The sequence below is a fragment of the Eumetopias jubatus genome, unplaced genomic scaffold (assembly GCF_037043125.1).
Source record: "Eumetopias jubatus isolate StellerSeaLion01/CBP00866 unplaced genomic scaffold, mEumJub1_p1.0 scaffold_2, whole genome shotgun sequence".
Taxonomy (NCBI): domain Eukaryota; kingdom Metazoa; phylum Chordata; class Mammalia; order Carnivora; family Otariidae; genus Eumetopias; species Eumetopias jubatus.
Window position 1 is genome coordinate 16,259,996 of NW_028274808.1, and position 16,910 is coordinate 16,276,905.

At 51.0% G+C, this 16,910-nt stretch overlaps 1 protein-coding gene and 1 pseudogene across 2 annotated transcripts; one reads left to right on the plus strand and one right to left on the minus strand.

Annotated features, from left to right (window-relative positions):
• Nucleotides 1–5,151: 5,151 nt before the first annotated feature.
• Nucleotides 5,152–12,611, minus strand: LOC114206221 (elongation factor 1-alpha 1-like; annotated as a pseudogene).
• Nucleotides 12,612–12,951: 340 nt separating this feature from the next.
• On the plus strand, nt 12,952–14,819 carry HELT (helt bHLH transcription factor). Of its 2 annotated transcripts, none has more exons than XM_028099699.2 (4): nt 12,952–12,978; nt 13,436–13,540; nt 13,813–13,909; nt 14,320–14,819. In XM_028099699.2, the coding sequence occupies exons 1-4, from the start codon at nt 12,952–12,954 to the stop codon at nt 14,817–14,819; spliced, it is 729 nt and encodes a 242-aa protein (XP_027955500.1). The 2 variants fall into 2 exon arrangements, with proteins under 2 accessions (XP_027955500.1, XP_027955501.1); XM_028099700.2 differs by having other exon boundaries at nt 14,323–14,819.
• The last annotated feature ends 2,091 nt before the right edge of the window (nt 14,820–16,910 follow it).

Here is a 16,910-nt window from a genome sequence, read left to right on the forward strand (position 1 = left end):
CGCTGGTCCAGGTACTTACTCCTCCTCCGGGCAGCGTGGGACCTACAGCAGCCGTGCTGTCACCTCTCGGTCATGTTTCCGATGGGAGCAGTGCAGTGCGAAGCTCCTCTCTGCAAGACTTAATCTTGACCTTCCACCTCTTGAGCAAAGAGAAGCAAGTTCACCAAGCTGCCTTTCTTCCTTTTGCCCTCCCTTCTTTCCATATGTATTTGATCTCCATGCCAGACCTTAAGGACACAAAGATGACTAAGCCAGGGCCCCAAGCTCAGAGAACTCACATTTCAGCGTGGGGCATGGCGGGGCTGTGACAGCGTGCTCGGTGCTGAGCATACCTGCCCCCTTGCTTACAATTCACACGTGACCGGTCTCCCTGGGCAGCCCTTTGTACGTGCAGACTGCTGTTCACTAATACCCTGTCCGCCCCTTCCAATTTATACAGAAAAAATGCCGTAGCCAGAGATGAGGCACCCTGGCAAGACACTGCTGATATCCAAACAGCAAGTCCAAGGTAGACAGACAGAAGCCCACGTGGGTCAACACATCTTTGAAGTTGTTGAACCGTTCCAACCACTAGAGGGCACCAGCCAACACCTGATCTGTCCAAACCTGCCCAGCCCCAGGTCACTATGCTCCCAGATCCGTAATACTAATTAATATTGTATATCTTTTCTCAAAACAAGTCTTGCAAATCAAGCAAGCTTTAAACTGACCACACAGACTTTACTCTTGAGCCAATAAGAGGGTAAGGGGAGAGGGAATCAGCTGGCCTAACACAAAGAAGAAAGGCCACAGATGAGGAATGGATCAGAACCAATGACAATGCATTTAAAAAAAAAAAAAAAAAAGCTATGCTCATCATCCCACCCATCTGCCAACAGATAACCACAACATAACCTCACGTTATTGACAAGCCATTGTATAACAATGGTATCCAAATAAATGCCAGGTTAGGGACCACTGCATCAGAATCAAAGATACAGATCCAAGGACCACACCATGGGAATTTTTTTTTTTTTTTTTTTTTTGTAAGCAGGCTCACACCCAGCACGTAGCCCAGTGCGGGGCTTGAACTCACAACCCTGAGATTAAGACTTGAGCTGAGATCAAGAGTCGGATGCCTAACTGAGCCACTCAGGCGCCCCAGATATTCCTCTTAATAAGCCTGGAACGGGACCCCGGGATGTGTGTTGTCCGAAAGCCTCTGGTGTATAAAAGAGCTTAGGAGCTATTGCTATATAACTGGAGTATCAGAAACGTGGACATCAAGAGTGAGAGAGAAAACTGAATTCAAACATCTGATGATTGTGGGTAACTTGCACCTTTGGGGGCTGTAAGAGGGAGAATAAATCTACAGGGTCACTGGGCATATTGAGACCTGCCTTCCTGCTTTGTGAAGCAGCAGCTACATTTGGTTGTTGGAAGGTGGCTGTGCGTTATTAGCTGAGAAGTCTTCTTCCGTGACTTCTGATCTCAAAGGGATCAAGGCTTCAAGCTGGAAAGGGGACTGGTGTTGGGAATGAGGTCCGCCTCATTTGTATTCAGCTCTACCATTTAATGGTTTTATGCCCTTGGGTCAAGTGTCCTTGAACTGCCCACACCTCTCGTAAAATAAACATGATACTCACCTCATTGTGGGGATGAAATGAGCAAAGATCTGTAAAGCACTTAGTGCAAGGGAGGGGAGGGATGCCGGCCCTGTGCTGACCATTGTTAATATTAGCCCAGGAGAAAGAGCGGGACACCACCCACCACTGCCCTCTGCAGGGCGCCAGTGGCCTGGGCGCTGTGTGGGTCTGTGCAGCGCATAGACACCTCATGGCCCCGGTGGGTAGTTTACGGGGAGGACGGTCTTTTCTGGCATGTGGTCTGAATTCATCACCTGATAGCCTCACAATGCTCCTTTTCTGAGTATCTCCTTCTGGAACCATCTGCACCCTGGCTCCTAGGAATCCTAGCAGCTTTGTGAGCTCTTCTCCTTCCCCTCTGATAACCCCCTCCCTTGTTGGTGGCCTTCTCCCTCTCTCTTTGCCCATGGGCATCCCCCAGGATTCTGTCCTTAGCCCCCTCCCCTTCTCCTTGAAGCTCTTCTTAAGTGACTTCATCCACTGTCACGGTCATGGGTCCCTGTACATAGACAATGACCTTGTTATCTCGGACCTGCAGTTTCATATCCTACCCATCTTCCGGGCACCCAGTTACAGGTGTTCATGAGCTTTAGCATTTTCAGGCCCCAAATTAAATCAGTCATCTTCTCCTACACCTCCTGCCCCATATCCATGCCCCCCCTTATATTTTCCTCTTAATGCTAATCTCAATGGGGTCACCGTGTAGTCAGTTCCCCAAACCGGAAATCCAGCAATGATCTTCCCCATTCTTCTCCCGCCATGTTGAATCCTTCCCCAGGTCCTGCTGATTTTCTCTCTCCAAATTGTTCAGCCATCTCTAACTCTCATGCAGGACCTCGGCATCTTTACCTCAAACTGTGACAGAAGTTAAAGTGCTTTGTGCCAAACCTGCCCCCATCCATGACTCATTCCCTCCCTCCATCTTCCTCGCAATTCCTGGTCTAGTAAGACTACATTGTGGTTTCCTCAAAACCAGAAAGCCATTCCGTGCCCTTGTGCCCCTCTCTTGTGCCACCCCTGAGTACTGAGAGCACTCCTCCCACCTGCCTTTGCTCGGCTACCTCTTATTCACTGTGGTGGGTTGAATGGTGGTTTCTCAAAAGTTATGTCCATCCAGACTTGCGGTTGTCCCATTATTTGGCAAAAGGGTCTTTGCACATGTAATTAAGTTAAGGATCTTGAAATGAGATCATCCTGGATTATCCAGGTGGGCTCTAAGTCCAATGACAAATATGATAAATGTCCTTATAATGTCATGCGGACAGCCATGTGAAGACAGAGGCAGAGACCGGAATTATGCTGCCCCAAACAAAGGCGTGCCTGTGCCACGCAGAGCTGGAAAAGCCAAGGAACCAAATCTCCCCCAGAGTCTTCAGAGGGCCCACGGCCCTGCTGACACCTCCATTCTGGACGTGCAACTTCCAAACTTAAGAAAATTCATTTCCATTGTTTGAAGTTACGACGTTTGCGGCAGCCCTAGGAAACGATACACTCAGTCACCGTTGAGAACTCAGTTCACTCATCATCTCCTCCAGGAAGTCCTCCCTGAGCTCCTCCCATCATCACCTGCCTCCTTCCAGCTTGTGTCAGATTCCCTTCCCGGCTCTGCCTCGCTCAGTAAACTCCTGAAAGGCAGCGACCGGGTTCTGATCCCCATTGTCACATGAGGGGTCAGCCCTGTTCCAGGAAGACAGCAGGTGCTCTCTATCAGGATTAACCCATGAGGAGGTCAGCCCCCGCACACCTCCTAGGGGCCAGGCGTTGTGGCAGGAACTCCACAAATGTGACCTCACTGAGTCATCTCAATAAGGCTAGGAAGTAGGTCATCAACTCTGCTTTATGGCTGCAGAAACTGAGGTGCAGCGGCTTGCCCGGGACCTTCGCACAAGCAGAGTTAGGAGTCACATCCAGATCTCCTTGAATCACAGGTCCTGGTGAGCATGAGCACAGCATTGTCAAAAGACCTGTGGCCAACTAGAAGGCTGCTGGAGAAGGGTGGGGAAAAGAAAGACTGAGTCTTAGTTAGCTAGGTTTGAGACAGAGCCATTGCACATGCGTGTGCGCGATAACAAAGGCACGGGTTACAAACTAGAGATGACCTAACTCACAATGTGGCATAAATAGAGCAGAGCATCTTTAATCCTGAGGCCTGTGATGGAAAAGGGATAAGAAAGGATGAAGAAGGAGAAGGGAAGAGGGAAGGAAGACAGGAAGGAGGAAGGGTAGCTCTGCTAAGTTTGGAAACAGAGCATGCTTTTCTTTCCCCCACCACCCCACTCCCTCTGGCCCACCCTTTGGCCCCTTCTGGTGGCCTGGCTCTCAGGGCCTCAGTGCAGATGCTGCCTGAGCTCCGGCTATGGTACTTCACCAGGTACGGGAGGCTAAGTAACGGCCCCCCAAAGACATCCGTGTCCTAATTCCTGGAGTTGCTGAATGTTACAAATGTCACGCCCCTAAAAAAGGACTTTGCATATTTGATCAAGCTAAGAATCCTAAGGTAGGGAGATTGACCAGGTGGGTCTGAAATACAGCCACAAGTGTCCTTAGGAGAGGGGAGCAGGTGGGGGAGAGAAGGTGGTCTGACCCTGGAGGCACAGACTGGGGTAATGCAAACGCAAGCCAAGGAGTGTTGGAGCCATGAAGCTGGAAAAGCTTCTGATCCTAGAAGCAGATCCCGCTTTAGACCCTCCAGAGGGAGCGTGGCCTTGCTGACACCTGATTTCCGCCCCCGTGCTACTGAATTCAGACTTTTGGTCTCCAGGCTGCGAGAGAATACATTTCTTTTCTTTTTAAGTTTATGGTAATTTGTTTATGGTGATTTGTTACAGAAGTCACGGGAAAGGAATACACCAGGTCTTCCAAAATTATACTCAATTTCAATCAAAACTTATTTTCTTGACAGCATCCTTTAATTTGGTGTTACAGAGGGCCAAAATCGAGTTGTACCAATTCACGCTAAGGAGAGTCCCTAATGCTCTAAGAGGTGATGAAATTTTTAAAGAAGGGGATTTAAAATTCCTCAAATTCTTTTTTTTTTCTCATTAAACTTTTGTTTTAATGAGTCTCAAAATTCTGTGACAGATTTTTGGTCAAATCATTTCCATTAAAAAGGACTGATTTTTAAATAACTTAAAACTGCCACACACACAGAAACACAAATGGTCCACAAAACATTCTCCTTTCCTTCTGAAAGCTTTACAATGCATTGTTATCACTAACCAGTCTTTTACTATTCAACTTAAATGGCCGATTGAGGGGCATCTAGGTGGCTCAGTTGTTCAGCGTCTGCCTTCAGCTCAGGTCATGATCCCAGGGTCCTGGGATGGAGCCCCGCATCCGGTTCCCTGCTCGGCGGGAAGCCTGCTTCTCCCTCTCCCACTCCCCCTGCTTGTGTTCCCTCTCTCGCTGTGTCTCTCTCTGTCAAATAAATAAAATCTTTAAAAAAAATGGCCAATTGACCCAAACAGTTCTGAGACCGTTCTTCCACCACTCATTAAGAGTGGGTGGCAGGTATTGGGGCTAATATTCACTTAGCCTTCCGAGCTTTCTGGGCAGACTTGGTGACCTTGTCTGCTCCAGCTGACTTCTTGTCCACTGCTTTGACGACACCCACAGCAACCGTCTGTCTCATGTCACAAACGGCCCAGAGGAGGACAGTCAGAGAAGCTCTCAACACACATAGGCTTGCCAGGAGCCACATCAACAATGGCAGCATCACCAGGTTTCAAGAACTTGGGACCATCTTCCAGCTTTTCTCCAGATCGACGATCTATCTTCTCCTTCAGCTCAGCAAACTTGCAAGCAATGTGAGCCGTGTGACAATCCAGCACCGGCGCATAACCAGCACTGATCTGTCCTGTATGGTTCAGGATAATCACCTGAGCCAGGAAGCCAGCTGCTTCCATGGGTGGGTCATTTTTGCTGTCACCAGCCACACTGCCACGATGAACATCTTTGACAGATACGTTCTTGACATTGAAGCCCACGTTGTCCCCAGGAAAAGCCTCCCTCAAAGTTTCATGGTGCATTTCCACAGACTTTGCTTCAGTTGTAACGTGACTGGAGCAAAGGTGACCACCATGCCGGGTTTAAGAACACCAGTCTTCGCTTGGCCCATAGGGACAGCACCAGTACCACCCATTTTGTAGACGTCCTGGAGAGGCAGACGCCAGGGCTTGTCGGTTGGATGAGTTGGTGGCAGGATGCAACCCAGAGCTTCGGGCAGTGTGGTTCCAGTGGCATTCCCATCTTACGGGTGACACGTTAGCATTTGGCTCCAGCATGTTGTCACCATTCCAATCAGAAACTGGCACAAATGCTTACTGTGTCAGGGCTGTAGCCAATTTTCTTAACGTAGGTGCTGACTTCCATAACGATTTCCTCATATCTCTTCTGGCTGTAGGACAACTCAGTGGAATCCCTTTTGTGAACACCAACAATTGGTTGTTTCACACCCAGTGTGGAAGCCAGAAAGACTTGCTCACGGGTCTGCCCATTCTTGGAGCTACCTGTTTCAAATTCACCAACACCAGCAGCAACAATCAGGACAGTACAGTCAGCCTAAGATGTGCCTGTAATCATGTTTTTGATAAAAGTTTCTGTGTCCTGGGGCATCAATGATGGTCACATAGTACTTGCTGGTCTCGAATGTCCACAGGGAGATATCAATGGTGATACCACGTTCACGTTCAGCTTTTAGTTTATCCAAGACCCAGACACCCTTGAAGGAGCCCTTGCCCATCTCAGCAGCCTCCTTCTCAAATTTTTCGATAGTTCTTTTGCTGATCCCACCACACTGGTAGATCAGATGACCAATAGTAGTAGACTTGCCCGAATCTACGTGTCCAGTGACGACGATGTTGATGTATTTTCCTTTCCCATTTTGGTTTAGGTTGAGCTGTGGTTTTCATGATACCTGTGTTCTGGCTGCAAACCCACTGCACAAAAGCTAAAATTCCTCAAATTCATGTCTCATTGGTAAGATTAATGTAAAGAAATAGAAGGGACTGAAACTGTAAGCAGTGGGGTACAAACTGGGGGTGGGGGCAACAAACAGGCAAATTATGAATGAAGGTCTGTCCTTAAGGGCTATCCCCTTAGTAGGGTGCTTCTTTTGACATGTGAGAACTTATAGATTCTTCAAACACCCTACACTTGTTCTCAGTGGCTCCAATGTCATCCTGTCCAATGCCTGGCACACAGTGAATGCTGGATCTGGTGGTGAATGAGTGAAGAGGTCAGGGAGGAAGGGGAGGAGCCAGGCTGTCACCCGAAGGCACGGATGGGATCTGGTGACCCACCCTCAGACCTCGTGATTACAGCCCATACAATGGAACTGTTATTAACATTCCTATAATGTACATTTCTCCACAATCTGAATCTTTTCCCCAAGTTCTCGGTCATGTATTGTAATTTACAATAATTTCTTATTTTCAGTAGCATATACCTCTAGTTTTCTGTGCAAATTTACCCTGTAGAGCAGATAAAATCTTCATGCTATAGAAAGAGCCAACGCTATGAGCCAAAACTCTTCAGGGATAACTTCTGGATGGCCACTCAAGTTAACGAAGAGTGAAAAACTGTAATTATCAACCCAAAAGAAAGCCAGGTGCCTGGAATAATCAAAGCCCATAAGGGACACCATTCACGGCATCTGCAACATACTTTCCTAAGAAACGTTAACATCAAAATATGGACAGCAACAGCCTCATCTCTCCTGCAATCTCCGTAAAATTATTATTTCTCAATAGTTATATTTATACTCCCCCTAGTTCTTGGAGTTCTTTTTAAAGTCCAAAAATAAATGGTAAAATAGGACAACATGGGGTCCTGTAAGAGACTGCCTATAGAATTAGCTCGAGCATGGATGCCAAAATAATCCTCAGGGCTCCACTCCCAGTTTTTGCTTCATTCAACAAAACAATGTTGAAAAACTACATTTGAGAGCATCTATTACTTTCAAGTACTACATAGACAAGTAGGAAATAAATCATTGCATATAAAAGACAGTACTTAAGGGGAGTACTGCAAATGCCCTATAGAATATTTGGACAAGCAGAGCTACAAAGCCCCCTTTGTTCGTGGGAAGCCTTTCAATCTATGCAATTAATTCGTACCACCTAGGACAGCCTGGAAGTCTCCTCTACCTTTGCTCTCCCGTTGCCGCCCGGGGTGGCCGTTCCCACCTGGGATTTGCCCATCAAATGGTGGCCTCCAACTTCAGCTAGAGCAGTGCTTCTGGAACTCTGAAGGACACTGAAGTCCACAGAGGATCTTGTTCAAATTCAGATTCTGATTCAGTTAGGTCAGGGGCAGAACCCGAGGTTCTGCTTTTCTAATGAGCTCCCAGGTGGTGAGGACGGGGCTGGTCTGAGAAGTCCATTGGCGGGCTTAGCAAGGGATTAGAGCACTTTGTTTTTTCCTTAAAACAAAAACAAACCAACTTCTGAAGGCATCAGATTCTAGTAGCAGGTGTGATGTGTCCAGATTTCCATAAGGGTAGAGAAGCTGAAAAGCATTTGGATAAAGGGTGGTGCTAAGTAGCAAGTGTGGTTTCAGATGGGCTGCCCCGTTCAGCAAAGACTGTCAGGTACTGTCCCCGCCACATACTTCCTGTTGATCCCATCATTGAGTTGAGAATACTACTGGTGATCAGAGGGGGGTGGTGAGGAATCGGGGATGCTGAGTAAGTAAGCTAAAGTCCAGAGAAGTGGCCAGCCCAAGAGGATACCCAATGCACGCCTGCTAGAATAGGCATCGGGAGTGACTGTTGTGTTGAGGCTACTGGACTGGGGCCATCAGTAGAATATTTTCTCCTTTCTTAGAGTACTAGCCCATGGGTCATGTCTTTTTCTGCTGGGTATGCCCAGCTTCTGGCTCCTATCAGGGCTCACAACATGCTGTCATCACAAGACTTGTGAGAAGTAGGAGCACGTAAAGGAGGCTCAAGGATGCAGATGATGCCTTGGACTACAATCACGCCAGCCAAAGACAGCAGGATGTCCCTGACCTGCACAGTAACAGAAAAAGAGGAAGCTGGAGCAGTTGGCCTGGAGGTCACACAGCAAATCCACCAACAGGGGAACACTTTGAGGAAGCAGCTTGCCGTGCACCACGAGGCAGTATCAGGTCTCCTCCTTGCCCCTCAGACTCTCCCGCAGTAAAAGGGGGTGTTGGATGTGACGGTCTTTTAGGCTTCTCTCATAGGAAAGATCCTGCTGTCCCACATTCCGTGACGCTACTCACTTCAGAAAGAGAGCCTAGGAATTCGACTCACTTCAGCCCTTGTCTTACTGGTATCTCACATTTTCTCACTTGATTAAATCCCCAGTCCCATTAATGAAACTAGAAAAACATGCTCTGTGTATTCGAGGCGAGTGTTGGAGGGAGAGATTTGAAATCACCCAGAACACTTTGTCTTAGAACAATTTGGCTGAAATTACCAAATACTCACTACATTTTCCTCTTTCTATTCATTTCCTCTTCCCCTTCCCAAATCCATAAATCCTCAGTTTCTAGAATTGGGAAGAAACCCAAAAGAATCCATCTTTTCAGTGTTTGGAAGCTACAGGTCTACTCTATAAAGAAAAAAAAAAGGCAATATTCACAACCATAACATACATTGTCGGCTGGTGATTGCGGTATTCTCCAGCAAAGGTCTTCAGATACCAGGAGTCTAAGTGCGGACTAATATTTAATTAGCATTGCCTAATTTCTAAGTAGTCTTCCTAGTTTTGCTTTGAGGCTAGTGTTTGAATCATTTGAAATGACTCTGATGTCAAGAAGCTTCTGCACTTAGAGCCTTTTTCAGTCTCCCACACACAAGAGAGGACCCCACTGGCCAGCAAGCCCCAGGTGATGTCACCTGCAAGAGGGGCCATCTACCACCCCAATCATTTGTTCCCCTTTGGGTCAATTTAACAAACCTCAGGAGAAAGTACTGTGGCCTTTTCAGGAGAGGGAAGCTTTCTTAGAGATGAAAAAAAAAACATGAAATGAACGAAAATATCACATGAGGGCGCAGACCCCACGAAACACTCCCACATGAGAGCCACTGCAGAAGAGATTTCTGGGCAAAATGAAGCTATGAGTTGAGTACTTCAGTCTTATTTTAGGTGCCTTGCTTATATTTACTTAGTTCATTTCAGTGGCCACCTTGTGATGTAGTAAGTACGCTCATTGTTTCCATTTTACAGAAGAGGACACTGAGTCCCAGCCCAAAGCCTGGCCAGGCTGGTGAGGGGTGGGGGGAGCTGGGATGTGAACACCTGTTGGGCTCCAGCACCCACAGTTCATGACTCTGCTTTGGTTCTGGGTGGGAACTAGGTCAAGATCAGGGAACGCTTTATCACCATCCTGCCAAGGAGGATTCAAGGGAAGATGGCCATGAGGGTCCTGGCGCCCCACTTTTTGGCAGTGTGATTGGAGCCTTCCGGCTGGGACTGAATACAATCCTTGCCTCACTGGAACCGGGTGGGGCGTTCCCCTCTCCCAGAAAGGGCTGCAGCCGCTGGAGGACATGGTGAGCAAGCCCTGGAGTTCATGGTGAGCAAGCAAGTGCCTGCACCCCACCTCCACCCTCCACCCACCTACCTACTATGAACCCCGGCCAAGCCATAGGTGGGTACTTACAGTCCTGGGCAGGCCCTGGAGCCCAGCTCCGGGAGCAAACACGAAAAATTCAACAGTTTGCACAGAATGAAATTTGGCCGGCGGAAGGTGCCTGCAGCTGGTGGTTAACACCAGCAGTAAGAGGATCAACGCCTAGTCCGGGGCTTAAAAGGGGAGGGTGAGGTGGGGTGAGAAGTGTGCGCGCTCCCTTTTACCCATTCACGATAGTTAATTTGGATGATAAGGGTTCGTGCTTAATCCCTTTGTGTGCGAGTGAATATACTGAAACGGACAACCCCGGAGAGGGCACCGGCGGCTGGCAGAGCGACCTGCGGGAGGGTGCAGGTCGTGTCCAATCTGGCGTGATGTAGAAAAGAAACGTCCTGACCAGACTGAAAGCAAGAGGGAGAGGAACACCCTAGGGGTGCGTGGTGCCCACTGAGCCCCACACCTCCCAGGCCACGGCAGGTGGGCAACTCTCTTCTCCAAGACCCAGCACCCCAGGCCCGCCTCTGCGCCCTAGGAGCCCCCTAGGTCCCACCAGCGAGCGGGGCTCCTCCTTAGCCACCTCTGCCGAGGACAAACGACACCCAAAGGGAGAGTCCGGGCCCTGCCACGGCCCATTACAGTAGAGAGAATTTAGGCGAAGTGGGGGGGGGGGGACAGAAAAGGAGGGAAAGATATCTAAGGAGAGGTCTCGGTTGTTCTCAGATGGAACAGATCACAAAAAGGTGAGAGCTCAGTGGCTCTAGAGCAGGTTGTAAAACAAAAACCATTTTTATAGTTTCCACCTGCAAGAAAGCTCACACCCCACCTATACGCCAAACGCCTGGAGCCCCCGGAGTGCGGGCCCGAGGCAGCAAACGGGAGCGAGCCCTGCGGGTGGGGGAGGAAGCCCCCCCGGCTGCGGGCCAGGCTGCCCGCAGGGGCGCAGGAGGCGACGAGAGTTCCCAGCCGCCGCCGCCCCCCTCCTTCCCCTCGGGCCCGTCCAGCAAATTTCTTCCCTGGTTTCTGTTCGTGCCTTCCCTCCCTCCTCCTCCCCCGATATATTCGCTCTCTAAAACCATAAAAAAGAGATCAACTTCCCTAACTTCACGGAGCCCTTTTCAGTGACAAATATTGATGCCCAAAGTGTCTGCGCTCTCCCGCCCCCAAACGTTAAGAAAAGGCGCCGGCGAAAGGGGGACATAAAAAGTTAACAATGCTGTGAAAATATGTTTGCAGAAAATAGACAATCGTTGGATTAAACGTATTCAAGTATGAAATAATGCCTTTTTGTGTCAAAACTTGGGCGATGGGCGGGTACAAAAGTTCCCTGTGGCAGCTACTTGCTCCCTTTGTGAGCCGTGCGCTTTGGCGTCTCCACTTGGGCGCATTACTCAGAGCACTCTAAGCGCGATTGTTTCTCCCTTTCTAATGACATTTACCGGATCAAAACATGCTGTTAATTCGATCAGAAGGCTTCACCCTCCCTGACAAAGCCACAATAATTTCTCCTGAAGTTTGTTAAATTGACCAAAATTAGGCAAATGAATAGGGGTCTGTAGGCGCCCCCTCTCGCAGGTGACGTCGTATAATGCTCGCCTGGGCCAGCTGCATTCCCCCTTTTCTTCTCGGCCCACTCTTCTCCGTGTTGCCCCCCAATCCTCCCACCACCACCACCCCCGCTCACACACACACACACACACACACACACACACACACACACGCCTGCCTGTCTCTCCTCCCCCACCCTCTGGCATTATTAAAATTTAGCCCAATGAAACTATTCATACTTTTCAATGGACATTTTCGTATAGGATAATAGGCTACAAATTGAGCCTCTTCCCCCCGCGAAGAGAGAGCCCGAGGGGGGAGAAAAGAAAGCAAGCGACGTGGTCAGGAGTAGGGGGGAGCGTCGCGTGCCAAAGACCGGAGGGAGGGGGGAGGCGAGGCGGGAGCCTCGTGTGCCAGCCGCAGCCCCACACCTGCCGGGATGTCCGGACAAATAAAGCGGTGTAAACAAAAAGGGGGGAGATGGACGTGTCACCAAGTCGTGTGAGAAAAGCCTGGGAACAAACGGGGCGCCTCCGTCTCCAAGAGCTCTCCCTTGAACCCGGCGGAACAGCCTATTAAAGGCTTACTTAATTACTTTAATGACTCTGGACAGGCTTTAAAACGCACTCGGCGCTGGGACTGCGGGCTTGCTGGGATTTGTAAACAGGCAATCGTGTGAGACTCAGCGGTGGGACTAAAGGAGGCGACACTGTTTTGTGAGGGTCCTCGCCCCCCGGTGCCCGCGGCCGCTGCGCCCCGGCGCTCTGCGCCTGCTGCAGGCGCTCGCTCGCCCGCCGCCCCAAGTTTACCGCCTCCTTTTCCCGCCGGGGCTGTTGCCATGCAAATGTTAGTTCCCCGCCGATCACGTGTCCTTTGAAGGGCCACGTGGATTAACAAAGCTGATCTGCCCCCAGCTCGCCCCCCTCGGCTGCTAATTTTTTTTTTTTTAACTTCTTTAAAACTGATCTTGAATGCATACATCCCCCAAACGCAGCTCCCCTAATCCTATGGAATAATTCAACTCGTGAATGCACTTGGAGCCCTAGATGACCGCTTTATAAGGCAGTCTCTCGGAGTTGGGAGACTGCAGTCTACCTGGGACACTCGAGGAGGCACACGAGGCGGAAAGTGGACGGGTGACTCGCTCCACCGCCTCTCCCGAGGGCGCGTACTGACCAGGATGTCAGACAAGCTCAAGGAACGCAAAGTGAGTCGGCTGAGCCCAGACAGCCCTTGCGCCCTGATGGTGGGGGCGTCAGAACTCCCCGAGCCGCCACCTGGCTGGACCGACGGCAGGGACGCGGCACACGGGACTCTCGTGCGGAGGAATCTTGAGTGGTTTGCGGGGGGATGAGGTTAGAGAGGGGAGACTCCTTAACTTGGGAGGAGCCCACGCCCGAGACTGGTGGCCAACTCCCCAGTGCCCTGGCGCTTAGCTTGACGGCGTGGCCGGAGCGGATAGGGCGGCTGGAAGAGGAGCGCACCAGCCTGGGCGTGAGAGGGCACAGCTCATTTGACTCTTGTGTGGAGGGGCAGGGACCCCTTCCGGGGGGAGTCCCTGAGCAGCGTTGGGGGCTGGGAAGACGGTTGACTCGCCGCTATAGCCATGACTTTGACGACTCCCTGGGCAACACTATCCTAAACGTACAAACCTCTGTTCGCAGAGAACCCCCGTTTCCCACAAAGTGATAGAAAAGCGGAGGAGGGACCGGATTAACCGCTGCTTGAACGAGCTGGGCAAGACCGTGCCCATGGCCCTGGCGAAGCAGGTAACGTCAGAGGCCGAGCGTACAGAGCCAGGCGCTGGGGCCTCTCCGCTGCCACTCTCGGCAGGGATGCAGGGAGTCTGGAGACGGGAGAGGGCCTTTCCCGTGGGCTCTTCTCCCTGGGGGCCCGAGCGCTGAGCGAGCCCCAGGTGGCCCTCTGCGCAGATCCACTGCAGCGCCCTGCTCGGGGCTCCGGATAAACCCGTGCACCCAGCCTGCCGGGGTTGGCTTGCGCCCGTCGGGTCGCTGCGAGGAGCCCTTTCCTCCTTTTGCAGAGTTCCGGGAAGCTGGAGAAGGCGGAGATCCTCGAGATGACCGTTCAGTACCTGAGGGCCCTGCACTCCGCTGATTTTCCCCGAGGAAGGGAAAAAGGTGGGCTCGGGTTGGGCAAAGGGGAACCTGGGCAGGGAGCGTTCGCCGCATAGAGACTTGGGGGTGGGAGTAGGAGTGAAGGCCTTCACGATAGGTCTCCACTCTGGATGCGGCCGAAGCGGGGGGGAGGCGAGTTTCTACGTAAGCAAGGCGGACAGGTTTCTGGGGATGCTGGTTCCGTCGCCTCCTCTCAGGTGGGGAAGGGTGGGGTCTGGCTCCTAAGGAAAAGGGGGTCGTTTGCTTGCGCTTTTCCGGTCTCCAGAATGGGGTAGGAGAAGACAGGCCTCGAATGGGAACTCCGGCCGGCAACATGATGGGAGCGAGGTGCCTGATACCCGCCTCGGGCTCCCGATGGGGAAGGGGCTGCTCATGGCTTTTGCTCCTTTCTGCGGGTTTACTCGCCCCTCCAGCAGAACTGCTAGCGGAGTTTGCCAACTATTTCCACTACGGCTACCACGAATGCATGAAGAACCTGGTGCATTACCTCACCACCGTGGAGCGGATGGAGACCAAGGACACCAAGTACGCGCGCATCCTCGCCTTCTTGCAGTCCAAGGCCCGCTTGGGCGCCGAGCCCGCCTTCCAGCCGCTAGGTTCGCTCCCGGAGCCCGATTTTTCCTATCAGCTACACCCAGCGGCGCCCGAGCTCGCGGGCCACAGCCCCGGGGAGGCCTCCGTTTTCCCGCAGGGCGCTGCCCCCGGGCCCTTCCCCTGGCCGCACGGCACGGCCCGCAGCCCGGCGCTGCCCTACCTGCCCAGCGCGCCTGTGCCGCTCCCGAGCCCCGCGCAACCGCACAGCCCCTTCCTGGCGCCCGTGCAGGGGCTGGACCGGCACTACCTCAACCTGATCGGCCACGCCCACCCCAACGCCCTCAACCTGCACCCCTCCCAGCACCCCCCGGTGCTCTGACGCTGCCTCGCCCGCCAGATTTCTCCGAGCGTCGGGCGCTGCTTAGGAGAAATACTGTATATTGTACAGGTGTAAATATTGTGCCAACAAAAAACTGGGTGCGGGAAGGCCAAGAGCAAATTAGTTTCCTGAAGGATCTCCCCCCTGGCAATAAACGATTTCTGATAAAGACCCAAGAGATGGATTTCTTTGTTACCTCCCGCTCCTCCACAACCACGCTTGGAGGTGCCGAGGGCGCCAGTCTGATAGGGCCAAGGTGATGATCTTCAGTACGTGGGGGCGGGGGGTGCCGCAGGGTCTGAGGAGGAGGGAGGAAAGCCTAAATGGAGCTTCGCTTCGGGGCGGGAAGTCGTGGCTCCCTCGGGGTTCCAGACCCTCCCCCGACAGGTGCGCACCTTGGGCATTTGCCTCGCAGCAGGGCGCGCGCGAAGAACGGGGCCCTTGACTCTCAGAAAATGCAAACCGAGGACCCGCCCCAAACTGGCTTTAGCGGACTTTTACCAGCTCCGACCCGGGCGCCCTTCCTACTGCGACACAAGGCCGGGGGTCGCGCGCGCACCACGCGCCGGCTGGCCTGGAGAGCGGCGCAACTCAGGCCAGCGGGATGCATAACTAAGTTTACAGCTTTAACACGTCTCTGGAAAAAAAAAATAGAGGAAGTAACTTCTGAGTTATGGCTAAAAAACAACATACGAGGAAGTTTGTTACTTTTGGATGACGACTACCCAGCGCCGCCGGAGGGTTCGGGGAAGCTGGCCTTGCCTTTTTGCGCACAGACCCCCTCAGCTTCAGGGACGCTAGGCAACCGGGTGAGCAGCCGGCAACGACCGGGTCAAGAGACGCGCTCCCCAGGGGACTGTTCCCTCTGCAGATCCCCACTATCCGCCACTGGCGCGGGGTCCAGACGCTGGGTCCAGACGCAGGGCAGTCTGTCCAGGTTCTCAGGCCGGTGAGAAAAAGCCTCCCTTTTCCCCTTTCCCGGGAGAGAGAGGCTGGATTTTAACCTTCTGCTCAACCCAGAACGCCGTGAGGAAAGTTTACAGGGCCCAGGGGAGACGTGGCCAGTATCTTTAGGAGATTAGGGTTTTCAATTCCAACTGGATCTGCGCCCCACCCACAACACAGCGATACACTTAAAATAGCAAACAAAAATCATGTTTTTCTGAAGTCCCAAACAGCAAAATGAGCCTGCTATTGTTTTATGTAAACCGGTAAAATGAACAAGGTATCCAAACGGCTGATGTTGTGTTTGTGGCGATTTAAATTGTTTTTCTTCATTGCTTTTTTTCCTTTGTTCCTATACTTCCTTTTTTGTTCCCTAGCTCTGATACCCGTTAAACAAATAATTTGAAATTATGTAGCAGGTTTTCCTGTTTCCAGAGGCCATTCAACCAAACTACAATTATTTGTCTTCTCCCAGATTAGCTGGAGGACAATAAATTAACTTATTCCATTTCTGTGGACAGGGTTTAAGGGAGCTCTGACCTAGACTATTTACTGAGGTCATGGAATAGGATGACCTGCAATTTGTAAACCATCAAACTCGATTTATACAGAGACAGGCAAAAAAAAAAAAAAAAAAAAAAGAAAAGAAAAGAAAAAGGAAAGAAAAGAAAAGGAAAAAAAAAAGCAAAAAATAAACCCTCTTCATTACATTGCCCATAAAGTAAAATTTAAATGTGCATGGAGGGGGCAGGGGAAATCTATAAACTTTAGAAAAGGTCTTGCAAGTAAGGAGTTCTTGCCCTAACATATACTCCATGTCACTAAAACACTTAACTATAAAATGTGAGATGCAAATAACTCCTCCCCTTACTAACTGATATAGCTGGAGCCTGAAAGCAAATGTCAGGCCAAGAGGCCTTCTGGACCACAAATATACATTGCACAGTATGGGATGGAAGTGAATTATGCAGAAATGGGAGAATGCATGGTGCCTATTATTGGAACACATGTCTTACACCCATTTTCATCAGCGCTGGATACAGAATATGAAGAAGGCCTTTCAGGCTTTTTTTCTCTGAGCATTAAGCCAATCTGAATTCCCTTTGGCAGTGAAGCATTAAAGATATAGTGTTACCCTGGAAATAT